Source organism: Schistocerca gregaria, chromosome X, assembly GCF_023897955.1.
Source record: "Schistocerca gregaria isolate iqSchGreg1 chromosome X, iqSchGreg1.2, whole genome shotgun sequence".
NCBI classification, from domain to species: Eukaryota; Metazoa; Arthropoda; class Insecta; order Orthoptera; family Acrididae; genus Schistocerca; species Schistocerca gregaria.
The window spans coordinates 649,181,147-649,208,842 of record NC_064931.1 but is presented as its reverse complement, the minus strand read 5'-3'; the positions used below and the strand labels follow the sequence as shown (position 1 = coordinate 649,208,842).

Here is a 27,696-nt window from a genome sequence, read left to right as displayed (position 1 = left end):
GTTTAACTTATTTTGTGTTCTTCTTGTTGAAACATTGACCTGTGAGCCACTTAATTTGATGCCACCTCCAGTGCTGGTTTCCTCAAACAGCCCTCAGCTGTGTGTAGTGTGCTATGTCACGTAGCTGTAATTTTTAGAGACAAGTACCATTGTTATGTCAGTTTTGAGATCTGTAATTTTTATATGGTTTTAAATACAATATTAAGAAGTTATTTTACATGATGAGTGCAGTTTGCTTGTAAATCTGTTTTCAAATGTCACTACCTGTGAGCATAATCACCTCATAAATCTGTTCAGTGTAATAACCATCTAGTCTTGATTTTTCCTCTATATTACTGGTTTTTTAATCTTTTATATGTAAATGATTTTGGTTTTTCTGATGAAGAGCCCAATAGTCAGTGCAAAATAAGGTCAAGTTCAATCCTATTGTAACTGGTTGGCTGCATTATACAGATCATGTCCTGGTCTGGTTGCTGGATCAAAGCCATCTTTCAAATTGGAATACTTTTTGTGTAGGTGAGATGTTATCCAAACATATTAATGCAAATGAAAGAAAGTATGCAGAGCACGCAAAGTTAATGATTTATGGAACTGCAACAAAATAGTAAAAACAGATTCAAGGAGCTTCTGACATTACCTAAAAAGCCATTTACACTGAGGAGGCAAAAGTCATGGGGTAATGATGTGTACATTTACAGATGGTAATAGTATCATGTATACAAGGTATAAAAGGCTAGTGCATTGGACGAGCTGTCATTCGTACTCAGGTGATTCATATGAAAAGGCTTCTGATGTGAATATGCCCACACAACAGGAATCAACAGACTCTGAACATGGAATGGTAGTTTGAGTTAGATGCATTGGCTATTCCATTTCAGAAAGCATTGGGGAATTCAATATTCTAAGATCTACAGTGTGAAGAGAGTGCCAAAAATAATAAATTTTGGGCATTACTGCTCACCCTGGACAATGCTATGGCTGACGGCCCTTACTTAATGACCAAAAGCAGTGGTGTTTGCTTAGAGTTGTCAGTGCTAACAGACAAGCAACTCTGCATGAAATAACTACAGAAATATATGTGAGACGTTCAACAAACTTATCAATTAGGACCGTGTGACGAAATGTGGCATTAATGGGCAATGTCAGCAGATGACCGATGCGAGTCCCTTTGCTAACACTATGACATCACCCACAGTGCCTCTCCTGGGCTCATGACCACATCAGTTGGACCCTAGACAACTGGAAAACTGTGGCCTGGTCAGATGCATCCCAATTTCAGATGGTAAAAGCTGATTGTATTGTTTGAGTGTGGTGCACACCCATGAAGCCAAGCAGCCAATTTGTCAACAAGGCACTGTGCAAACTGTTGCTGGCTGCATAGTGGTTGTGGGCTGTGTTTACATGAAATGGGCAAAGTCCTCTGGTCCAGCTGAACCAATCATTGACTGGAAATGGTTATGTTTGGCTACATGGAGACCATTTGCAGCCATTCATGGACTTCATGTTCACAAACAATAATGTCATGTCACAATTGTTCATCACTGGTTAGAAGAACATTCTGGGCAATTTGAGCAAATGATTTGGCCATACAGATCACCCAAAATGTTTACCACTGCACATTTATGGGCCATAATCGAGAGGTCACAACTATGGATGGTTATAGATGCAGTATGGCTTAATATTTCTGCAGGGGACTTCCAATGACTTGTTGAGTCCATGCCATATTGAGTTGCTGCAGTATTCTGGGCAAGAGGTGGTCCAACACCTCAGTGTATAGATGTTGTGAACTGTTCATGAATAATGTCATGGACAAAACTATTTATGTTTGAGCACACCAGAGTCACTGACAAATATGGTAGTAAATATAAGAGTTGGTTAGTTTATGTCTTTACATAAAGTTAAGAGCATTTTCCATCTGCAAAATGCAGTGAAACAATTTTTGAAATGCCAAGTGTATGTATGCACTTTTAGTTTTATTTTGATCAAAATGAGATCTGTACCATTTGTTAAGAGTTGCTCTTCATCTCTGAAATTTGGTGCAAGACACGTGTCTCATCTTCAGTTATGATGTGATGCAGAATTTATCATCATTCTTCTCAAAGTTGATATAGAATTTTGAGGGAACACCCCTTTAATTATGGAAACTATACAGAAAACTTGTAAATTTTTTTAAGATCTACTTTTGCCATAAGTATTACTGCCAACTACAGAAACAGGGGAATATTTTACATGGTAGTCCCCATGTGAACATTAAATTTTACTCATTTCTAGAGCCCCAGGGAAGGATGTTGAGACCCTTGCCGCTCATGATATATATTAATGACCTGGCAGACAACATTAATAGTAACCTCAGACTTTCTGTAAATGATGTAGTTATCTATAATGAAGTACTGTTTAGAAAAACAAGCTTCACAAATATCCACACTGATCTTATGATCTCAAAGTAGTAGTAAGATTTGTAATTTGTATTAAATGTACAGCAACATAAAATTGTGCAACTGCATGAAAGACAGAAACCTTGTACCTTATGATTTCAATACCAATGAGTCACAACTGGGATCAGTCAACTTATACAAATATCTGGATGTAACAGTTTGTGAAGATGTGAAATAGGTACATAGGCTCAGACATAGGTAAAGCAGACTTCAGTTCATTGGCAGGGTAGATGGAAAAAAAGAGGAGACTGCTTACAAAACATTTGTGCATTCAATCTTAGGATATTCTTTGAGTGTGTAGGCCCCCCACCAAATAGGACTAGTAGGGGATATTGAACATGTACATATAAGAGTTTTTAACTCATTGAGGAATGTCACAGAAATGTTGCAAAATCTGAACTGGCGTATGCTTGAAGATAGATGCCAATTATCCCTCAAAAGCCTACTTACAAATATTCAAGGACAAGTATTAACTGAATAACCTTGAAATGCACTTAAGCACCTACAGATCACTCTTGCAGTGACCACATTGTAAAAATTAGACTAATTATAACATACAGAGGGGCATTTAAGCAGATATTCTTCCCATTCTCTATATGCAAATGGAATGTGAAAGAAATTTTACATGTCATACAACACTCAGATTCCTCTTCCATACCTTCCCTGGGGTTTGCAGAGAACAAGTGGAGATGTAGAGCTTAAACAGTTGAACTGTTGCTTCCCAATGAAAACTGCAAAATACAGTATCAGTGGTACAGTGGAGACCTCAGATAACAAAGGCATTAAAGTTCATGTTGTAGGTAGAGACAAGTACACAAAATGATCATGATAAGCATAGATACTTTTTATATTGGTGGTTTTTTTGTAACTGAGAACAGATGTCAAAAATTCAAAAAGGTTGAATGTTGTGCAAATTAATAATGTCAAAAAATAAAATAAAAACAATGTGGAAAGTAGTAAGAAGTAAAGACAGAGACGTCTGTCAAGGAACAAGGTGATTTAGTAAGAAAATGACCAAATGTTTCATCACAGAACAAGCTCAGCAAGCTGCACTAATATTCTCTTTTTTCTTTTTTGTGGAGAGTAAGACAGCAGTTGTACTGAGTCAGACACATAATCCACTTCAATTGCAAAGTATTTTACCTAAAACACAGAAGTATGACATTGTAACATTCCTTCTTAAGAGAGGCATCAGAATGGGTATTAAAGTTTCACTATTAATATCATTCTCAACAGTTTCAGAAAATGATTGAGCATATCTACAAATACAAGATTTTGAGTTGAACACAATTTTGACTCCACAAGGGCCTTGTCACCAAACATGCCTTCTGCCACCCCAATTTCTCTGTATTTAAATGTTAACCAAGTTCCATTTCATTTTTGCAGCAGCTGTATATAAACTGCAGTAGTTTACATGAAAAATGCCTTTTGAGTGCTGCATTTTTCTTGTGAATTACTGAAATTTATTAATATGTTAATTAACAAAATTTCAAATATTAGTACGTTTTGTGATCTGTCTACAACAAGCTGTTCCTACTCTGCCCCACAGAGCATGGCAATTCATGAGCATTCACATTTCACCAGTGAGCCAGGCATAGGTAAGTAGGCTAAATCCAAGGGGCTCTATTGCACCATATTCACACTTTGTTCTCTGTAGTTTGCACACAGCCTATCTCACTCATATTATGAGACATTTAAATAACAGGACACAACACGTCAAAGAAAGAGTTACTGGTTATCACCATGTACAATAAAATTAATGTATTCATGAACAAACTTCACCTACAGGTATTTGAAAGACAGCTAACATAACACTTTTGGAATGTCTTTCATTTTTACAGTTACCTTCAGACACATGTTTCATGGTATGTCAAGGAAAGATTGTTCAACTTCATCAGAGTTTCAACACAAGGGGTCAAGACCCATATAGTACAGAAAATGAATTGAATTTATTTATCACTCGGTTCTCAGTTGCACCAGATACTGTACATTTGGAAATGCAATTAACAGCTGTTGCACTCTGTTCAAGGACAGATATTACAGCAGCATCAATTTGCTACAATGATTCCATCGTATACATGTAGTGCAGTTTCCCAAAATACACAGAAATCTGGTCAATATCATGTTTATGTTTGGGTCCACATTTCATTGTGAACAACTATTTTCTGCCGGGAAAAACTGCAGAATGGTCAATATGTAAGAGAATCCTGCATTTTGTAGCAACATTGGGTCTTAAATCAAACATTTTTGTGACTTGTGAACAAAAATAAATTTCATGTTCAAATAAAACAATAAAATGTTAATATTTTTTATTTTTGTTGAAACGTTTATATTAAACACATTTTCTTACAATTGTATTTGCTTAGTCAATGGTAATTCACTAGCTGATACTGTTGTAGCAAAATGTTGACAACCCAAGTGCAAGCCATCTGCCCACCCCACCCACGAGCACCTGTGTGACCTTGAGCTGGAACAGCGCGGTCTATGGTATTCAATGGAGATATGTTAAGTTTGTGGCTGTCAAAGTAAATATTCCACTTAAATTTTGATAACTTAAACCACAGAGTCATGTTCAACAACAGAGGGAATCTTCATGCTGAGTCGTATTTTGAGTGGGGACAAGTCACTTGTGGTGTTCCACGAGGTTCACTATTGTGTTCGCTCCCTTTATTTATAAGTATAAATGATAAAAAAGTGTTTTGTGATCAAGCACAGGAGATCAAATGGTACTAATCAGCTGCCATGGCATATTCTGGCAATAACATCATTTGGATGTGTTATGGAGGAGCATGTGATCACCACATAGCTCTCCCACTGATGTCAGAATTCTGAACTTTAGAGCCACTACTTCTTACTCAAGCAGTTTCGCAGTTGGGATAATGAGCCTGAATATACCCTGCTTCAGTCCTCTGACCTAACAAAAAGTCATGTTAGTACCCTCAATTGAACCAAGGTCCTCAGCATGACAGTCATACATGTTGAACACTAAAGTATGGAGGTGGACGTTACATAAGTTATCTTCCTTCTTATGCAGATAAAGCAGAAAAGTTTCATTTGTTTACAATGCAGTATTCATTACTAAGCCTAGCATATGAAATAATAAAACAAATCTTCAAAAAAATAAAAAACTACAGTTTGATTTAAACTGTGTATCATTTAACTTAGAAAGAACACAGATCGATAAATTCTTTGTAGATACAGAAAGATATAACATTACCAATGGCAACAGAGCCTGGTGAGAAATGAAACTGGATGATCAACTGTTGATTTTCAAGGGGAAAGTTAATTTTCTCTGCAAACTTTGATTAAAATGTCAGATGGAACAGTTATTTTGAACCAGCCTAAGCCCAAAGACAAAATATTTGTTGTATGGAAGTACAATGTTAGGGCACTGATAGTGTACATCCTCAAACATCATGTACCCAACTGTTTCAGAAAAAGCTTCACAGTACATTTACTTGATAATGGAATTTGTTTTAAGAACTGGTAAAATTTGAAAATTATTGTAGAATAATAAGTACAGAATTAGGTATGAAAATGAAATCTACTACCCACAATTTAATGCTACTCTTACACACCAGGGGCCAAAGTATTCAGCCATTAAAATGTCTGACCATTTCCCTTAAGAATTTAAGGTAGCTAATAACAGATAGCAAAAAAAGAAATTAGAAACAAATTTAATTCAGTTTTGTTTGGTAACTACTTCTATTTCATAAATTTATTTCTGAAAAGGTCCAGTGACTAAACTGCAATGTAGATTAGGATTAGTATAAAAGTTAATCATGTAACTGATCAGTTTCACTGAGGAAAATGTATTATATTCATAAATCAACTGATTCATTCCACATAATAGCAAGATATAACAAATGTCATCAATGAAAAGTGCACACAAATAAACTACTGTTGCATACAGACTCTTCCAGTTACATTAAGTGTTCAATGCTGTTTGTTTTTACGTAAGTATTTTGATGATGCAACACAGACTTATTAAAGAGTGCGTCAATAAAATAACTAACAACATATTACACACAACAGTGACAAATTTTCAGGAAATGGCAACATTGTTTCCTGAATAATATACTCTTTGTGTATGAACTGGAAAATATTCTTTTGCAAGTGGGTACATAAAATTTGTGTTTTATAGATTACATGTCATAGTGATAGATTTCTTTATGAAGAAATTAATGTATAAATATACCTGCTTCTACTAAACTCAGTTCTTGTTCTTTTGCTTTCTTGTGTTGCTCTTCTCTTGCAGTTATGTCCTCCTCTTCATCATCAGGTACAACTTCACCACGTTCAAATTTTTCTTTAAGGCTCTTTGCCCTCTCAGAACAAATATCAACACCTTTCTTCTGGGTACTGCGTTCACTTTCCATTACAGCTTGTTCATACATTTCTTTCATTTTTCCTTGTTTTCCCTAAATGAAATGTGATAATTTTATATATTTTTACACTTTACTGAGGTAACTACTGAAAAAGTATTAAAAATAATTTTCTATATCTTAACTTTTTCTTAATTTAGTTTGACAATGGAGTGGCTATGGGATTTAAGCAGTTGGAGTACTAGCCCAGTTGGACATGTCTGAAGAGACGAATCTGTTATAACTTTTTTCAAGGAATTATTTCAGTGCCTATATGAGTAATTTAAGGAAATCAAAGAAGATGAAAATTAGGATGATTAGACTAGACTTGTACATTCCTCAAGACCAAAAGCCATGCCATTTAGCACCGTGCTATCTAATTTAGTAAAGAAAAGTGAAAATAGTTGATACATCTTAATTGTTAACTCAGTCTCTGCACACAACTAAAAAAATGTTTCTGTTACTTATGGTAACATTTTTTCAATATGCCAATGACCTATTTACATACAATTTTGTACACCTAAATTAATATGTTAGTTGTTTCTTTTTTGAGGAGTAGAGAGTGAAATAGATTTTCTTGTTAAATTGAGTGCACCATGAACATCAATTACTTAACACCTACAGGACTGGGCAGAATTATATGACAGCACGCTGAAAAGTAATGCCTCTGAATTTTTTATGTAAAACAGTCTTAAAGCTATTTAAATACATCAAACTTAATTCACATTCTACATCTTTATTCTTTATGCACACATATTTACAGCCCTCTGTCATTTGGGTGTGTAATGCAGTGGTGTGCAACATGACTATGTGAGTGCATGAGAAAAAGTGTGCTGCAATCGAGATTCAAATTTGAAGAGTTTGTGCACACCACACAAAACGTCCACACATGGAGCACCCTCTCCTTGAGCATGAAAATGCCAGAGCACATGAGTGCTACGACATCTCAACAATCTGAATCCTCGGATTCACTGTGATCGATCATCCTCTATACAGTCCCGACATGGCCCCATCCGATTTTCATCTCTTTTCAAAACTTAAATAACATCTTCAAGGACATCGCTTTGACAGTAATAAAGCAGTTCAAGCAGAGGTGAGGATGTGACTCTGTCAAGAAAGTGAAACATTTTACAGTGATGGTATCAACAAACTGGTCTCTTGTTGGGAGAAATGTGTTAATTGCCTAGGAGATAGAAATAAATGTGTAGACATGAAGAATAAAGATGTAGAATGTTAATAACATTTGTTTTATTTAATAGCCTTTATGAGTTTTCACATACCAAATTTGGACTCTTTTCTTCTCAGCATGCTCTTGTAATAATCTAAATACTAGCAAAAAACAAATGTTGAAGCTGGATACACAAAATATAAAACAGATATAACATAATTTGTCCATTTTAAAGCCACTATGAAGTTATTTGAATCTGAAATATAAAAAATTGTTATTCACAGTTATGTAGGTACATGAATAAAACAGAGTATCAATTCATAAACATTAATAAAGATCTTAAAAAAGAGAAAGATCAAAAAACAGATCTAACAGAGTAATTTCAAATAACTTCCATCACAAAAAAGGCAGATGCAAAATTCTGAGTGCAGAATTTTATGGAAAGAATGTGAACTTCCTTTCATTCATTCATCAATTCATCCTCTTTTGCAGCAGGGTCTTCAAGGAAGCAGAATAAGTCATGTTATACATTAACAGGCAGAAGCAGTCATAGCAAACTACTTCTATAAAGTATATTAACAACCAGTCAAAACTAGTGCTTACTTACATTGTTAATAACAGGAATTAATTGCAGATTACTTATTTTAATAAGTTAAAAATCAAAATGTTATTTATAAACAATTTTAAGGGTACATGTAACACCTCAGAATAATTGATGCTCTGAGTCATTGACATGCACATAAAAAAAGACTCAGAATGTTGCTAGCTTTTGGATGGCTCCTCCTTCAGGGCTGTAGAGCACACATAAAACACATCCCAAACAAACAAATTGCTGTTGTAAACCTGCATACCAAAGCCCTCAATTCTACAGAAGATTCAGTCCTATCCAACAGCCTCACTTTCAGCACCACAGCCAAGCTTAATCATACAGGACTTGTTATAGATCTACTCTGATTCTCCAGATTCCTAAAATTGAAATCTTTTTTTGCTACAAAACACTCCAACTAAAGGCAATAAAAATTTGTCCTTGAATCTTGCACCTCTTAGGTCATACCTTCATCCAACCATAACCTTACCTCACTTCCACCTAACTACCCCCAGGTTACCTTGCAGGAATTCCTTCCCTCCATGTCTCCAGCTTGACCTGGCCTCATTCTTCTTTCCTAGGTCCTTTCCCAAGAGCACAAACCTCTCAATGAGGAAAAGAAAAGCCATAAACAACCTTTAGGGTTGAAAGATTAGTGTTTAATGCCTTGTCGACATCAAACATTATGAAAGATGCTGATTTTGTCATCCTCCCTGAAGAAAAATGTTCCACCACTGTTGTGATGAATCACAGTGCTTACCTGACAGAATGCATCCACCAACTGTCTGATTTCTCTACCCACCAGACCTGCCATAGTGATTCCATCCTATACATTCCCATCTCAGAATGTCTCCCCTCAATCTGACTCCCTCCTCACCCCAACCACCCCCTATATATGTCTCATAATACTGGGTTTCCCATTGTAGCTGGCTACTGCACTCCCATGGATAGAACCTTGGCACTTGTTGATCATTTTCCACAGCCTAGTTTCCCAAATGAAAGACATGAACCATTTTCTCCATAGTCTCTCAACCATCCCAACACTATTAACATTTACATCCCTACTCAAAACTGTTAACACCACATTCATACACATCTAAATCTAATCTAATCTAAACCAATGTTCTTCACACCCATGGCCTTATCAGTATCAAATATTACCTCTCCCAGCATCCTACCAACTTCAAACCCACCACATCATTCCTTATAACTGGACAAACTACGTGCTTTCACATGACTACTGCAGAAAAGATATACAAACAAATTTGCAGCATGGCCATAAACACCTGCAATGGCACTCTCTTATGTAAATCTCTTTATGACACATCTAGAGGAAATGTTCCTAGCTACCCAAAACCCCAAACACTTTGTCTGGTTTAGAGTCATGGATTATATCTTGATGATCTGGACCCAGAGCCAAGACATTCTACTCCATTCCTTGACATCCTCATTTTTTTCTCCCACATGCTCTACCTATTCCTCCTCAGCCTACTCAACCAACTTAATGGGTGTTGATCTCCACCTCTCCAATGGCTCCATACAAACCTCTGTCCATATCAAGCCCATTAGCCATTTTGAAACCTGCAATCCCTTCTACACTAGAAAATCTTTACTAGAGTCTACAGTGATGAGCAATTCCTTGCCCAATATGCTGATAATCTTACTATAGCCTTCACAGATGGACCTCAACCCCCCTGTCCCTAGTAATAGCTTGCAAACAAATTTATCATGCCATATCCTCACATAACTCTGATTCTCTGTCCATCCCCACTAATCAACTGCGAAGGTGCACCCCCTAGTTACTTAGTATCATTGCACACTGGCACAGTTTAAATGTATTGTTCAATGGGATTTTGAGTATTTATTTTTCTTGGAAATCAGGAACATCATATCCACAATCTGTCCCACCACTCCCAAGGTGGTATTCCACCACCCACCCAATGTACACTTTATCCTAGTCTAACCTTATGTTGCACCTACTCTCAACCCTTTGCTACATGGTTCACACCCCTGTTGAAGACACAGGTGCAAGACCTGTCCAAAGCACTCCCCCACTACATTTTACTCCCTCTCATCCTCTCGCCAGAGCATCTTATTCTACTCTACAGGAGACAGGATGGAATAACTTTTTACCTTATCAGTATGCAGCAAAATTACAAGGTACTATGCATTTTAGGTATTAATATTTACCATTCTTGCACCACTTAATTAATATCAGGAAAATATAATTGCAAACAAAATACTTTTTACTTATATTTGATACATGTTTCCATCTTTGTCCAAAGTTGACTTCATTATTGATGACTGAAAACACACTTCTTTGCCTTTTTTGTCACTTATTTCCATCAAGACAGCTTTTTACAACTCAGCACAGTGTGTTTACATATCAAAACTAAGAGAAATTGTTTAGGTTTTCATGGCCACTTGTTGACAAACTTCCTATTGGCTTCTCTCTTGGGTTCTCCAGCCAATGTTCGTCTGATGAGTTTACTGATGTTTTGCCAGCCACTTGTGCTGGCAAAACGTCAGTAAAATCATCAGATGAACGTCAGCTGAGGAACCAGAGACAGAAGCCAATAGGCAGTTTGTCAAAACTAAGAGACTAAGATAAGACCGAAGTTGTTTACATAACAAAGACAAAGCACACTGTGCACTTTGCACAATTCCACCAGCCTGTGGCCAGAATGAGCTACCCAGAACCACATTCCCTGCCTGTTAGCCAGTTGCCTTTCTCTCCCCGCTGCCAATCACCCTTCTCCAACCCTCCCTCCCACTCCTCACCTCCTTTCTCCCCTTGCAACACTTTACCCCAGTCAAGATGCAGTGGTGATACTATGTAGTCAGCTGCAACATTGTGGCTCTGCAGGTGTATGTGGGAGTGTGAATGTGTACTCTACAGCTCTGAAAAAGGATTCACCTAAAATATAGCTATTGGACAGTCAACAACTCAGAACCTAAATTATTTGTTGTATTGTCACTTTAAGTCCTTAATTATTTATATTTGATGAAAGATGTTCCAACCATTTTAAAATACTTTTTGAAAGTCTTTTGCTAACTGACATATTCAGCAGCATACATTTATCATGAAAATGATCCACAGAATACAGAATTAACTAAAAATTTATGATTAATGCAACATATGCTCCCTACATTTTTTAAAAAAAATAACCACACACAGTCGCTACTAGATGAAACAAACTATTGATTTACAATTACATATGAAAAAGAAATGTATTTTTAATAAATGATAATATTACCATAAACAGTCTTGACCGTATGTTCTGTATTTCTTGCTTTCTCTCTTCACGCATTTCTTCCTTTTTTGTAGTATGCCCAGTTTCCCACCTGCCAAAGTATGGAATCACATTGCATCAGTTAAATTTACTATATAACCAGTGAATTAACAATGGTGAACAACAGGTAAATAAATTCGCTGTCTACTAATTTATTAGTTATAGCTATAAAAGCTGTAAGGTTTTGATATCAAACTGAGAAACACTTATTTCATATTTACACTGACACTAAACCATTCTTTCCCTGTATACTTTTGCTTTCTATAGTCTACCACTTTGTTTGATGTTAATTGTAACATGTATACTCCATGTGAATACCTTAAATGTAATTTTATACCCATTTTATACACATTGCCCTCTATGGCATTTATTTTTATCTGAACACAGGTAAATTAAAAACTGAGAACTACAGAGTAATACAGCTACAAAACAGGCGCACTACATATTAACTCTACCAAAACTACTGCATAGACTTATAATTAAACAAACTGCCATCTTAATCCTCACACACAGAAAATCAGCTTCTCTGGAATGCACAAATGGAAACTGTCCCTGCAAAACATCATTTCATTCCACATTTTCCTGGCTTATATCTCCACTGTCCCCTATGCTCCTCCTAACTTTGGTCCTGGTTCCTCCCCACTTTCTGCCTCTGTCACCCACCACCTTTACAATTCTCTCTGTTCCCTCCCCCCACTGTTGAGCAGCCACAAAGGAGCACCCCTTTCACCACCCAAAACTGGAACCATTAAAATATTTTTTTCTGCCAAGATTTCCACCATTTTCCTCACTATCCTTCGCACCCCACTCAAAGTGGTATTCAACTGCCCAACCATCCCATATAAGAGCCTTGGCCTTTCCTATGCTACTCCTGCTCCAAACCCCATGAGTCATGTCTCTGCAGGAGAACCAAGCACAAGTCCTTTTCCATATATCTGCTTGCCTTCTCCTATTTTGTCCTGGTTACAATACTTCCTACTCCATCAGGCAGGTCTACATGTGAAATCAGTCATGTGGTCCACCAACAGTGCTGCTTACACTGTATAGCATTGCACATGGGTATGACCATGAACCGATTATCTATTCGTCAAATTGGTCACCACCAGCCTGTGACTATGGACCAACAGAACCATCAAGTTATCAACAATGCTACTTAGCTGAACGTGGCTGACATTAATAACTTAATTTCTTGTCCAGCATGCGGAACACCTTGGTGCCAATTCTGCAACTTTGTTGTGGTTTTGATGAAAATATCTCCACCAGTTGCACTTTTCTTTTTATTTAAAACCATGACCAGTTTCATCCCCAAGGACATTATCTAGTGGTATATGTCAGGCATCCTGAGAGGATATTCTGCCACTTGTCTTGTGTCCTCTCTAGATGTTTGATATCTACCACTAGACAAAGGCACTGGGAGCCAAAACCAGTCATGGTTTTAAACAAAATACCTAGTTCGGCCACAGTGCAGAGACAATAAGTTGCTGAGTGTGTAAACACTGAGTCTTTGCATGTTTTGTTAGTTATCAGAAGCAGGAATATGGTCTAGAGCTCAGCTGGTAATCATCCTTTGCTTACATCTGGCTGATGCTCATTGTCTCTTCTATATAGTGAATAATAATCTATTTCCTTACAAGACATGACGTTAATTTGCAGTCTACTTAAGTAAGTACAAATAGAGTATGCCATGTAATAATGGAATGGTAGTATGGCCAACACCTTTAACAATAATTATTATTTAATTCTACAGAAGCATTTTATTATAACTGCATCTCAGTGGTGATGTATCTTCGCTGAACAATCCTAAGATCATTCTTCATAATGGGATGTATGGAGTACGACATGTAAATGAACACAAAAAGACTGATTACTTGTCTTTGTGTCAGTAATTGTTATTGTACATCTAGGCAAGAATTAAACAAAAATAAAACCATATCCACAAGTTTATTAAGCAGCTATGTGCAATAATTTTTCACTAGGTGTCATGTAAAGTCTCAAAGAAAAAATAATCAATAACTTAACATATTAAGAATTAAATATGAATGATAGGTCACACTTGCACTACCTGATCAAAAGTGTCCACATATCCCTACATAATGCAGAATTGTAAACTAGGCGTCATGACAAGTGGCATACAATTGAACCGGTCATTGCAAGATTTAGGGTGGTAATAAATGTGGAAGAGACCATTTAAAAAGCATAAACTCTGTGTGTCCATCAATTGAACAACATCTGAGTACTATTTTCAGCTGTAATCACTCTATGAAGAACTTTGAGACTGCCAAGAGCCATGTAGGGAAATGTTCAATTTGGTGGCATGGGTGAGCAGCACATTGCAGTAGAAACATTTTGTTAAAGAACTCACATGGTTAAATGACAGTGACTTGCGGCAAAAGTTACAAACTGATGAACACTGTGGCAAAGAACATTAGAATGTAATAAAGAAATGTACCATAACAGTGAAGTGTGACAAAATCTACAGACTGTGTAACTGTGATTGGGGATTAATGAGAAAATTGTATACACTGATGTTAATGGTAGGAAAACAATGGGATGAGTTAAGTGTGAATATCAGTGCTGGTGAAGAACAGACAAACATTCTCTGTGGCACTTTTGTGACAGCAGTGTATATAAGACAATGCAGATAGTACTAATAACAAGGCTAACCATGGGACTATGCAGTCTAAAAAGTACACAAACACTACCATATTGGATGCAAAATCTTCAGCCAATGTGAGGATGAGGTCTCACAGTGCTATATTATGAGGAAAGCATCCTATCAGCATGGAATGCATCTATAACTTTCACGTCAGCACTGGCAGATAAATGAGCTATCTAGCAGATGACAAACTTGACAGGCAACTGGCATTCAGAGGGCATTAACAAACAACAGGTTGAAGTGTTTTTTACAAGGTATGGTGTACTATCTGGTCAACAGCAATGGCAAAGAGAAAATTAATGTGTTTATGTTGAGGAATGGGTAAAAAAATCAAAAGTGAATCTTTTAATTACAGTATGTATGAATACAGAGAAGAAGGGCTAAAATAGATAGAGGAAAAAGTTGTAGTAAGTCAAAGTGAATTTTATGGTGAATTGGGCTTAGATAAGGGCTAGATTCAGCTGTAAATATTGAAGTAAATGACAATAAAGTTATAGATAAAATGTCAATTCACCCTGTCAATTTACTTGCTGATTACTGTAATGTGAAGAGTTAAGAGGATAGATCAAGAGTAATTGAAAAGGAATTGTGTAAAGAAAGTAAGAGGTGAAGACAGGATCAGTAAATGAGAACTTAAAGACACAGTTGATGGAATTAATGAATGAGAATATGTGTAATAAGAGTAACATCAGTAGTCTAAGGGTAGAAATGAATAAAAATGCCGATTTGTCTCATTTCTATTATTTTGACATAAACTTAAAATTCAGAGAATACTCAGGTGACTTAAGAAAATACCGGAAAAATAAAATCCTGCTTATATCCACTTAAGCACCGATAGTTCCGTGTTAGCTGCTACAGAGCATCTGGTACTACATTTTTGGCCTGGCTGTCATGTTTTGGTTGAGGTGCTTGCCATCAGATATCATTTTTACTGTGTGCAGCTTTGGATACTCAGCAACAAAATTAATGATTTCAGACTCTCTCCTGTATTGTTGTTTAGGCAATGCTTTCAAAACAGGATGGATGTAGTGATCTTGAGTTTGACACTGAAAAAGTGGCTCAGAAAGTGAAGAAGAATGAGACGTTACTTCTTTAGACTGAAAGTGATGACATTTTGTCAGCTTAGCACCAATTACTCACCAGTGGTATGAGATAAATGCATCCACTGTGTTCCAGCCAGCTCCTTAAACATTTATGTTCACAGGAAACAACTGTGAAATACATGGTCAGACTTCACAGCTACACAGAATCTACAAAATGTCTTCAAGTTTCAGAATATTTTAGTCAAAGTCCACTGTGCGAATTTACTCAGGATTTTATTACTGGTTATCTCCAAAATTTTGTAACTCGTTATTTTGACCCTTAAAAGGTGTCTTTATATGTCTGTAGGTAGTGTCATTCATTATAGGAAGTTTTTCATTAGCAAAAAAAAAATATTTTTGGGACATAATTTGAAAAAAAAATGTTAAGTTCAGGAGCTAAAAAGAATTTTTAAGAATGAAATTATTAGCTTAAAATCACATTTGGACAAGAAGACAGACTCATTGCAAAAATGTTTCAAAAATAGGGTAGATGAAAAGTGTATGAACAGGGGATCATCACTGGACACTTGGATTCAAAATCTGTGAGATAGTGAAGATGAGACAGGAAAATTATGTAATAAGGAGATGGAAGTCGAATTTGTTAATTCTTGTCAGGATAAGTCAGGAGTAATTGAGTTCTGTTCTTGTAGTGATCATACTGAACTTATTTATCTACATCTACATCTACATCTACATCTACATCCGTACTCCGCAAGCCACCTGACGGTGTGTGGCGGAGGGTACCCTTAGTACCTCTATTGGTTCTCCCTTCTATTCCAGTCTCGTATTGTACGTGGAAAGAAGGATTGTCGGTATGCTTCTGTGTGGGCTCTAATCTCTCTGATTTTATCCTCATAGTCTCTTCGCGAGATATACGTAGGAGGGAGCAATATACTGCTTGACTCTTCGGTGAAGGTATGTTCTCGAAACTTTAACAAAAGCCCGTACCGAGCTACTGAGCGTCTCTCCTGCAGAGTCTTCCACTGGAGTTTATCTATCATCTCTGTAACACTTTCGCGATTACTAAATGATCCTGTAACGAAGCGCGCTGTCTCCGTTGGATCTTCTCTATCTCTTCTATCAACCCTACCTGGTGCGGATCCCACACTGCTGAGCAGTATTCAGGCAGTGGGCGAACAAGCGTACTGTAACCTACTTCCTTTGTTGTCGGATTGCATTTCCTTAGGATTCTTCCAATGAATCTCAGTCTGGCATCTGCTTTACCAACGATCAACTTTATATGATCATTCCATTCCATGAGGCAAATCAATCAAATTGTGTTGATATTTGAGATCTGGGGATTAAGCAGAAGGTTGTTGCTGTAAATATTGATACTTTTGATGATGTTGAAACAGGGTATGCACAATTAATGAATGAACTTCTGACAAAGTAAGGTGACAGTGAGAATGAGTGTCAATTTGAAAGGCAATGTAATACTAAGGTACATGAGAAGTAATTAGTAAAAGTTAATGTAAGTAATGTTAACATGAAATATGAAAGGGTAAAGAAGGTGCAAGTTGCTAAATTAAAGAACACTGTTGCTAAGTTACCAGCAGCAGCTATGTCCAAATTGTTTGAAGTTGACACAGAAATACAGTATGCAAACAGTGATTTTCAGTGCAATGTACAGAAGGTATTTTTCAAGGTAGCTGTAAAATAAACTTTAGTGTGCTTGCAACAGTTAAAGGAATTTTTGTTGAAAATATCAAATGTTCGGTAGTTTTGTTGTGTTTTGCAGTGGAATGTCAGAAGTTTTGAAAAGTAGATGTGGAATTTGACACAATGATGCAAACCTAGAGGGGAAAGAGGGGGCACTGTAACTGCAGACAATGAATAGGTACAAGGTTCACTGCTCTTTAGTGAATACATTATGTTGCAAGTAATGCCTCCCTGAGCTGTGTGATTTCATTCTTAATTTCTGTTGTCACTCTCTTCTCTGATTATTCTGTCCTTATTTCATAAGAAGAAAAAGACAATCATCCTCCACTATCTTCAAGTATACATAAACATGTAGTATGCCATTAACAGGAATTTTTGAGTGGCAATAGATACTAGTAGAGTATAAGGGGATGCAAGCCAAAGTTAACTACAACTTTATGAGAAAATTTGTTGTGTTATGTTTTGAATTCCGTAATAATGAATTTTTTATGACAATAATGCCAAATCTATTTTAGCTAAAAAAGCAAATGTAAATGTGAAAGTCAGAAAAAATTATGAGAAATGTTAAGTACCAGAAAACATTGAAAACCTAATGTGTGTATGGAACTCAGTGGAAATTTTTATAGCAACAGAACGGAAATATCTTTCAAATATATAATTCAGAGACGTTTTTGTAGGTAGGTGAAACTGACAAGGTAGTTCTCTCACTGTGAAGTGTAATGTGATAGTGAAATGGTAACACTAAGGATCAACCACAGCTAACCCAAGACCAGAACACCTGATGTACTGATGGACAGGGACCATCAAGGATTAAGGAGGATGGTTATAAAAAATCATACAAAATCAGTGGAACGAGTCACTCATGAGTTGCAAAGTCCAGCTAGCACAATGACTGTGCCTATGGAGTTAAGAAGAATGGGTTACAGTAGGCTATTTGACTGCTTTTGGAAACTGACTTAAATGGTTAATTATGTTATTTTATGCTCATAACACACTTTTTCCTTCTTGAATTTCAGTATTCTTTTATAAAAACAGAAATTAAATTTAAATAATTTGAAAGCCTGCTAAAATGCTCCATTCAAGTCATGTGATGATTGTGATGTCACTGACTACCTTGCAGCTTCTACTGTCATAAAGCTTATTCATGGAGATGTTTTGTTTTGGAATTTACATTTCAGAAGATGTACAAACACATCCATAAAACTCTTGAAAAATTGTTTTCAAGCATTTCAGAGAATGAGAAGATGCGTAAAAATTTGTTGCACTACACAAGCAAAATGCCACCACATTGATGCCTAAGTTCTCTTACTTAATTAAAAATGTCTTGAACTCTGAAGTAAACATTAATTTACCTCGAAGATGCACTTTCCCACTTTCACAAAGAAGGATAACATCACTCGACAAAATTACACTGCTAGTAAAAATTATTATTATAGCCACTTCTTTCACACATCATTGGTTCCTCAGTTGGTTGAGTGGTGGACTATCAAATAGTGAAAAACGACATGCAGAGGTCCTTGGTTCGAATTTGGTATGCACCAGTATTTTAACTTTTATAAAACAAATCAACAGTACTTTCATATGAAAGTCAAATCACAATTCCAAAACTTCACTGCACCGATTAGAAACAGAGTATTATTATGTTTTCCTTCACATTTACATGTGCTTACATTTGCAAAAGCTGCTCACACATGTTATGTTCAAAAACAATATTTTCTAGTTAATGTGACCGCACACTTTTTACTTTATTAGAAACATTGTTATTTGTTATCTTCATACTGTCCAGATAGCATACTTATTGCTTCAGCTTTTGAAGTTTAATCATCTTACATAAGATGAAGTTATGTCTGCTTCAGACATCAATATTAGTTTACACTCACAAACAACACAGCCCTTACGTTAGCTGCATGTTGTAAACGCTTTATATTTCTCAACAAACGTTATTGTCCTACACCTCATTGTACTGTGGAAGCGTGGTGATGTCTTCATTAGTAGCAATACTTTCCAAAAAAGGTGATTGTTTGCAAGCAAAGTTGTTCATTTCTCAGACTATGATTAATGTGAACCTACATACAATACACTCCACCATCGAAACAACTGCTACAATGAATTCTTGCTAACGCTATTCTCATATTTCATATAAAACTTTTAAAAATTTATGATCCTTCCAGGATTCAAACCTATGTTCTTCTACTCCATTGTTACAAGTGCCATATGTTGCACCACTTGCCCTCCATCTGCTGAGTATCTTTTAGAGCAGAATTCAGCATTAACGTTTGCCAAGAATAATTTTACTGTGCTTTGGGTTGTGTTTCATGACCAACAGTCGACAATTTATATTTAAAATACAGAGTCATTTACAAATGTTCCACAGTTCCTTACTTTTGAGTGGGTTTAATGATGAAGCAGGGAGCAGGGAAAAGAATGTCTACCCTTGAACATATAGCTGGTCTAAATGAGTAGAGCATAAATGCATAAATTTTCATAAGGTTTCCACTATCAGCATTCACATAATTCTTTCTACTGTTATAAATGCTTTTTCCAATGTGTCAGCCAATAACAGAGTGTTTTTGATCACATGATCAAATGTTAATATTTAATGATTTTTTAAGGTTTAATTTCACAGAAATAAGAGAATTTTGTAAGAATATTGACTGTAAATGCAATTTAAATCTTATATCACTCTGAATAACAATAATTAAAACCATATTTTTAACACAGGAAAACAGCCTATAGTCCAACAGCCCCTCATAAGCCTCACACTTCTATAGCCAATGTTAAACAATGCTTGAGATGGTGTAAAGAGCAACACCAATGGCAGTGGATGACTGGAAATTAGCAATCTGGAGTAATGAATCACTCTAAACCCATGGCAAACCAATATAAGGATTTGGGGTTGATGAATGCCTGAAGAGCATCAACTGCCATCATTTTTAGTGGTGTTACAGAATGGGGCATTTACTGTGGTTAGGTTGTGGACCCCTTATTGCACACATTTCACAGCACTGTGTACAGCATATAGCAGTGCAACAGTTCAACATGATAACTGATTGCATCAGCATGACTATACATCCTATCATGAAGCAGTGTATGTGAGGCAATGGTTTGCATTCCAGAAATGGACTGGCCTGCCAAGAGTCCTGACCTGAACCCAATTGAATATTAATTAGAATGATGACTTCACTCCAAACCCCAGTGTCCAACGTCACTACCTTCTCTTGTTTTGGCTCTTGAGGAAGAATGGGCTGTCATTCATGCACAGACATTTAGATGCCTCACTGAAACTGTCCCCAGCAGACTTCAACCTATCATAAATGTGAAAGGTGCAAACATCCCTGGTTAGTGTCCACTAATAGCTGTCCATATACTTTTGACCAAATAGTGTATGAAAATATTGCAGACACTCATCTTTTAAAAGTAAAGTTCTCATTATGCAAAGGCATTGTCTAATAATTTGTGGTGCTCTTTCACGATCATCTTGCAGATATCTCTTTAAAGAGTAATAGATCAGTTTCACAACATATATCTTCTCTAATGAATTTTTATCTAAATAATCCATCACAGTTGAAACAGAATAATATTATCCAAAATTGTAATATAAGCTATGAATATGACCTACATTAATACTTTTTAAAGTTGCCACTCACTAAAGAAAGTGTGAGTTATATTGTGATCAACATTTTGATTACCAGCTCGGTGATGTAAATTGACTGACAACAGCTGTTGTTTACTTGCAGCACATATTCACTCTACACTTCCTTTTTCAGTTGTTTATGTCTGAGAAATTGGTAAGTAGATGCTACTCTTTTATCCTGTTTCAAATGGGTCCATTTGCTCTCACAGCAAGATACTGGTGCTGTTTTGCAAGATAAGGTCCTTCCCGAAATGTGGACTTATTAATTTATGAGTATTCACAAAAGCTGTTTTACAAATACTCTTACCACAATCATTAAAAATGTTTTGTGAATAAACATCATTTCCAGTGTACTATTCATTCGTGTTATTCTACCTTCCCAAATGAACTGTTAATCTTCTCAGTTTGATTGTCTATTTGCTCTACTTTCATGATGTTCTTTGTAACACACTGTCACACTTCTTTTCTTTATTTTTTGAGGAAGATTTAGAAGCCTAATACTATTTAAATTTTAATGTTGAAGTGTTGATATTTTATAACTTTTAACTGCTTCAAATACAGTTAGTTACATGTCTCACTGTCCTGTGCAGCCATTTTTTCACCTTAGCAGGACTGCCAGTTAATCCAGACTTAAAAGGTCAGTTCGAAGTCCCAATCGATATGCTCCATCATTAATTCACTGGTTCTGTCAGACTCAACCAACTGCTTTTTGAAATACTGATTTATTTGCCATTGGTATCATAATATGCGAGATGGTGACAGATAAAGCATGTTCTTGGAGTGGAAGGCCACAGTTCAATCCCAAATGTGGTTTAGTTTCTATTATGTCTATATTCTCACTATAAGCTTCTGGAAGAAGTAGAAATAACTATTAAAATCAGGTTTTGATGTCACATTGTGCTCTTAGAAGATAGAACTATGTATCATAATTATTTTGATAATTATATGACTCTTGGGTAATTAAATCAAAACTTCAGTCCACCTGCACATTAACACCACATACATTTTAACTTTTATTCCAGATTTCATCAAAAATAGATTGAATTATAACACTATAAATATATATTATAATAAGAATATTCACATGATGTTCTGTAAGCAACCAATAGTATTTATTTAATTGAATGTGGATCAGACAAGTTGTTGTCTTACCTGGGATAGTGGTCCACATTAAAATTGCAACAGAAAATACCTTAACTTACAGGAAACAACTGCTGTTAATATTGTCAGCAATGATCCCACAATATTTACCTGCATTTTATGTCTCCCATTTTACTAAAACTAACAGGTCTCTCTCTCTGCTTCCTACTTGCACGAATCAAATCTTTGGTGCCTTCCTTTCCTGATTCTTCTTCTTCCTCCTCACTGGAACTTGAAGATTCCTCATATGGAACACCATTTAATGAATCATCTGTGACGCCAATGTCCATTCCTTTTGACTGAAATCTGCAAGTAAATGTAAATAATTAGGTTGAAATTGAATTAGTTGGTCATGCAAAAACAATGTCTCTAATGGTTGAAGCAGTATGCAATGTTCTGGAACCTTACATATTACATTTGCATAAGACACATAGAAACAGGATGGATGAAATCTCTCTTCTACTGGTCAGGAAACTTTCCACTCCTCGGATGTGGCACACATCACTAGAAATAATCAGGACAATTTTCTTTTGATATTTGTATACTTCGATATAAATCTCTTTTAACATGTGAAGTGCTGTATCAACAGTATCTATGTCAACCATACATAGCGCGCTGTGTGCTGCCCAGTTCGTGGATGAAGACGCAGCTCTTAGATGAGCCACCCACAGTTATCACCATAAGTCACATTAGCTATTGGGTTAATTGCATCCCTATGGCTGTTGCTATTAATGGCACCATAGGATGCCACTATTGTTTCCATTCACTTTGTACCAATGTATCCATCAGTGTGTCTTCTTAAGATACTGCTCACCAAGTTCTTTCAGATATTGGAATCTCAGTGAGATTAAAATGAACAGTGCATGATGCTACTAATCTTCAGGCTATATTTTTACCCAACTGCAGTATGCACAGCAAGCCTGTTGCCAACAGTGACTGATGCACAAATTCTGCAGGCCCAGTGCTGCCTCCTTCCTTCTGTTCCTTTGATGCAAAACACAGGGATTGGATGGAGTACAAGCTTCAACTTGAGCAGCACTTCTCAGGATAACAAATATCAGGTGATTCACAATGTCCTTTCCTTTTTTCTTAGGTAGGAGTGTCAATTTTCAGGCTATGTTGTAAGCTGTTCCTCCAGTTTGAGCCCCACACCCTACCCTATGAGAAAGTTGTTCGGAAATTAGATGAATTTTTTTGATGCTCATATTCCTGTAGCTGCTGCTCATTTCAATTTTTTTCATGCATGTCAACATAACAATTAAACTTACAAGGAATGGATCACAGACCCCAAGGGCATGAAGAGAAACTGTAGATTTAACTGCACTTGTGGAGCTTCTACTGAAGATGAAGAGCTTTGCAGTGCAGTGATTCTGAATGGTAATAGAATATGAAGTGAGATATTGCATCACAAACTGTTCTCACTGATGTAATGAAAGTGAATGAATCTCAGGAAGTGCAAGACTTTGTAGAACTAGACTTAATTGTGCCTGTTGTTTCAACATTGACCCTGTACAGTTCTGAGCAGGTGCAGTTCTCCAAGCTTCATGGTGACAACAGCCACAAACAGTGTCACACACAGCACATGAGGCAACCAGCCTGTTCATCTACAAATTCACATGTTCTGAAATCTTGTGTTAAGTATTGTGTCATCACAACTTCATATATTGCTTCTTCCACAAAATGCAATGAAGACACTGCCACAAGTCAGGGCACACACAGCAAGTGTACTCGGAAAAAAAAACCACCAATGTAATTCCTGTCCCACATAAGTCTTTAACTTTAGATAATGGAAATCAATACGATCTCACATTCCAAGATCCACCCACTTCTCCTGGCAATACTCACAGTAACAATAAATGCAAGTGCAAGAATCGCAAAGCTACACACACCACACACACACAAACACACACACACACACACACACACACACACACACACACACAGAGAGAGAGAGAGAGAGAGAGAGAGAGAGAGAGAGAGAGAGAGAGAGAGAGAGAGAGAGAGTGGGGGGGGGGGGGGGGGGGGGGGGAGGAAAACTTTGCTCAGTCGCATCAGCTCTCCTCAAATGGACAAACACTAGAATGTCAGTCACTCACAATTAAGATGAATGCAGTTATACAAAATTTGGAACTGACAGTCATATTCAGTGGACTAGTCACAAACTGTTCATATCTTTACAGATTTGCAATTAAACCATGCCATTTCAGTTAGATGTTGGTGCTTAGTTACATTAATTAATCAAAATACATACAAGCAATTAGGACACCCTACACTACAGAAATCACATCTGCATCGTAAAGCCTTCAATGGGTACAGTTTCTTGTTCTCAGGATAAGCACATCAGTGACAGTCATGGTGGGTCAATCATGGTCTAGTCACGAAATTTTTGTTGTGGATGCTTTTGATTCATTTGATCTAGATATTAAAGATAATGTGCTTGCTATCACTTCTCAAGTTTCCTTGTCAGTATTCACCAGCTGTGTGACTAATAACTACATTTAATGATGCACTGGAACACACAAAGAATTTTCAAGTTCAAAGACAATGCTTAACCAATTTTTTACTGCGCACGTTTAGTACCTAACACTATTCATGATGAAGTCACTTCTGAACTCAACAGATAGGAAAAACATGGTGTCTTGTAACACTTTTCTGCAAGCCAATGGGCGACTCCTCTCATCATCACTTGAAAATCAAATGGAGCAATCTGACTTCCCACGTATCTTAAAGAAACATGCTCAAATGGTTATTGATTCTTTGCCACTACTCTGTATTGTGGAGGTTATGGATTGCCTAGCAGGATGATGGTTCTCTGCCAGAATTGATTTCGCAAATGCTTACCCTCAACTTCTGCTGGATAATGAAACAAAGAAATTTCTAGGGATCAATACACACTTTGGCTCTTGGCAGTTCCACCACCTTTGCTTTCAAAGTGCATCTGCTCCTGTGTTGTTTCCACATTTTCTCAAACATGTGATGCCAAAAGTTCCATCCTATTCAAATTACGTGGATTCATCATTGTGTCCAGACAAACACCAGAACAGCATCTCTAAAATTATCTTTTTCATGTTTTAACCAATGCAGGACTCAGGGGCATCTGTAGAAATATTCATTCTTCACTTCATAAACTGAATATTTGGGACATGTCATTGATGCCTATGGTACTAATTCCTCAACTAAGCACTTAAAGGCCATATGGAAATTACTTTTCCCTAAAAATGTTTGTACACTACAAGCTGTTCTAGGAAAACTTATTTACTTCATTAAATTGATTTCAAACATAGCACAAATTGCTGCTCCTTTTCATTACCTCTGACACAAAAATTTTCTTTTCCAATGGACTGGGGAATGTGAACAATTTTTCAGAAGTTGAAAAATGCATTGCTCATTCACTCTTGTCTTATTCATTATGATATGCACAGACCATCAGTGCTTGCAGTTAATGCATCTTCACATGGAATTGGGATGGTTTTATCTCACAATGTTGGAAACACTAAACGCCACACAGCATTCACACCTAAAACATTGAACAAGGTTCAAGACAACTACAGTCAGCTGGAAAAGGAACCTTAGCCACCATATATGGCCTCACAAAATTTCATCGACATAAGCATTCCAGAAATTTTTTCTCATTACTGATCATAAGCCTTTAACTGCACTCCTTCATCTAGCAAAATATGTTCCCAATCATAAAATGCACGAGCTACAATGGTGGTCACTACACATTTTGCACCAAGAATTTTTCAATTGATTCCATCTGATGGTTCTTGGCGACAAATTAATATTGATCTTCCCACTACTTTTTGGAACACCTGGTGGCTAATTATTGTCAATGCCTAAAGTAAATAACCTTTTATCATTCTCATGAATTCAACAACCTGAACTAACCTAAAAAATCACCCACTTTTGTCTTTTGTTTAGCACGCTTGCTTCAAACAATCATTTTATGCAGTTTTTCTCATTTGAATTCCAACAATTTTGCCAACAAAATGGAATGTAACATATACAGACAGTTCCATTCTATCCTCTATCAAACAGTGCAGCCAGGCATTTTGTTTGCACTTTCCAGACTCAGACACCTAAACTTAATGTTTCACATTGATGGAAAAACTCATTGTTTCTCGGCACATTTCACACTATGCGTATTTCCTGACACTTTGTCAGTGGAACTGTTACATAGTCATAGTCATTGCTCTTTGCTTCATATATTTCACCCTTGGCACTTTGCTTCAGATGCAAACTTTGCGATGATGTTTCACATGAATGACAACTTTTTATCATGTATATAACGGTCCCCAGAAATGGGACTCTGGCATCATCACTTAAGACATCTGGCCTAGCTCAGTATTTGGTTCGTGGCAAAATAAGCACCCACTGACAGTGACAAAATCAACTTGATTTTGACATGATACCTGCTGCTCCTGAGCAGCCTTTGCCTGTGCCTGACATTTGGATCCAGATGTCAATGGTTGATTTTTCCATGGAGTTCAAACCTTGCATGCCTGTGTCACAGCCACCCCACCCACTACTGTTCACAGCAATTTCAATTATGGAAATCAAGCCTGCTTCAGCATCAAAGTCTGTGGCATCGCCAGCAGTGTCAATGCTCTGCACACTGGCAGCACCATTGCTGTACCCACCTGTGCCGCTGGATGGACACCCTGCCACCAGTGTTTTGGCAGATATTCCCAGCATTTACATGGTGAGTGTCAGGATGACAGACCTTCTGCTTTCTGTTAAGGTAAGGTTCTATCCATGCAACAGAGATGTGATTAATGTCAATCACTTCAGTTTGCCAAGTATAATTTTAGGATCCATGTATCTGAAGGCTTTGACAAGATCACAAAATATATCAACAGCATAATTTTTCTTGTTCAGCTCTGCTAGAAGTTCATTTGTGAGGCCTTTTAGGCTTTCTCTATGGAGAATACTTTACAAGAACCAAAAAGAGAAGGAGTTAATGAGTTCTGATCAGTTAGATGAGAGAGTATTCTATCACAGGTCACTTTTTTTAACCCTTTTGAAAAGAATGGAAAGTGTGACATAGGTCTGTAATTAGAGCTGTTTTGCTTATGTCCATTTTCATAGATGGATGTTACTACAGAATATTTAAGTCCATAAGGAAATATGTCCTGAGTCATTGATGAATCATAAAAGATCACTTCAGGGTAATGCAGTCAAGTCAGCACAAGATTTTAGTATTCTACAAGAAACATCATTTGGTTCTTTATTAGTAGGTGCAAAGTTTGCTGCCACAGTAAGGAATTAATCTTTGAATTTGGTGGCCAATAACTTGAAAGTGGCATCATCTCTACTGGTTGCCTGTAAACAGCCAGTGTTACAATGTCACACACAAAATTTACCAGCTCTTTTGTACAGAAAAATGTGATTTTTATGGAAAGAAAGAGGAATCAGGGAGAATGAGTGTGTGTGTGTGTGTGTGTGTGTGTGTGTGTGTGTGTGTGTGTGTGTTCAGGAGTGCCCTTGGGGTTTCAAAGGGATTATTACATGGATTTGAAGTTGTGAGGATACTTACTAATGGCCTATTAAACAACAAAATAAATGAAGAAGAAGAAAAAGAGAAGACTGAATGTATCTCATTATCTTCAGACAGTGAATCCAAGAAGGTTTTTGTGAAAACTCACCATCAAATTCATTCTATGGATGTTAAACTATTTT

At 36.7% G+C, this 27,696-nt stretch overlaps 1 protein-coding gene across 10 annotated transcripts in view; it reads right to left on the bottom strand.

The window, feature by feature from the left end:
* The window catches only part of LOC126297573 (LIM domain and actin-binding protein 1), a 194,643-nt gene that overhangs the window by 36,901 nt on the left and 130,046 nt on the right, over window positions 1–27,696 (bottom strand). For all 10 annotated transcript variants that reach the window (XM_049988534.1, XM_049988528.1, XM_049988531.1 and 7 more), the window contains exons 9-11: window positions 22,129–22,323; window positions 11,811–11,898; window positions 6,634–6,856 (exon numbers count right to left, since the gene is read on the bottom strand). In XM_049988534.1, coding sequence (XP_049844491.1) covers window positions 6,634–6,856; window positions 11,811–11,898; window positions 22,129–22,323 — 506 coding nt within the window. The remainder of the gene's footprint in view (window positions 1–6,633; window positions 6,857–11,810; window positions 11,899–22,128; window positions 22,324–27,696) is intronic.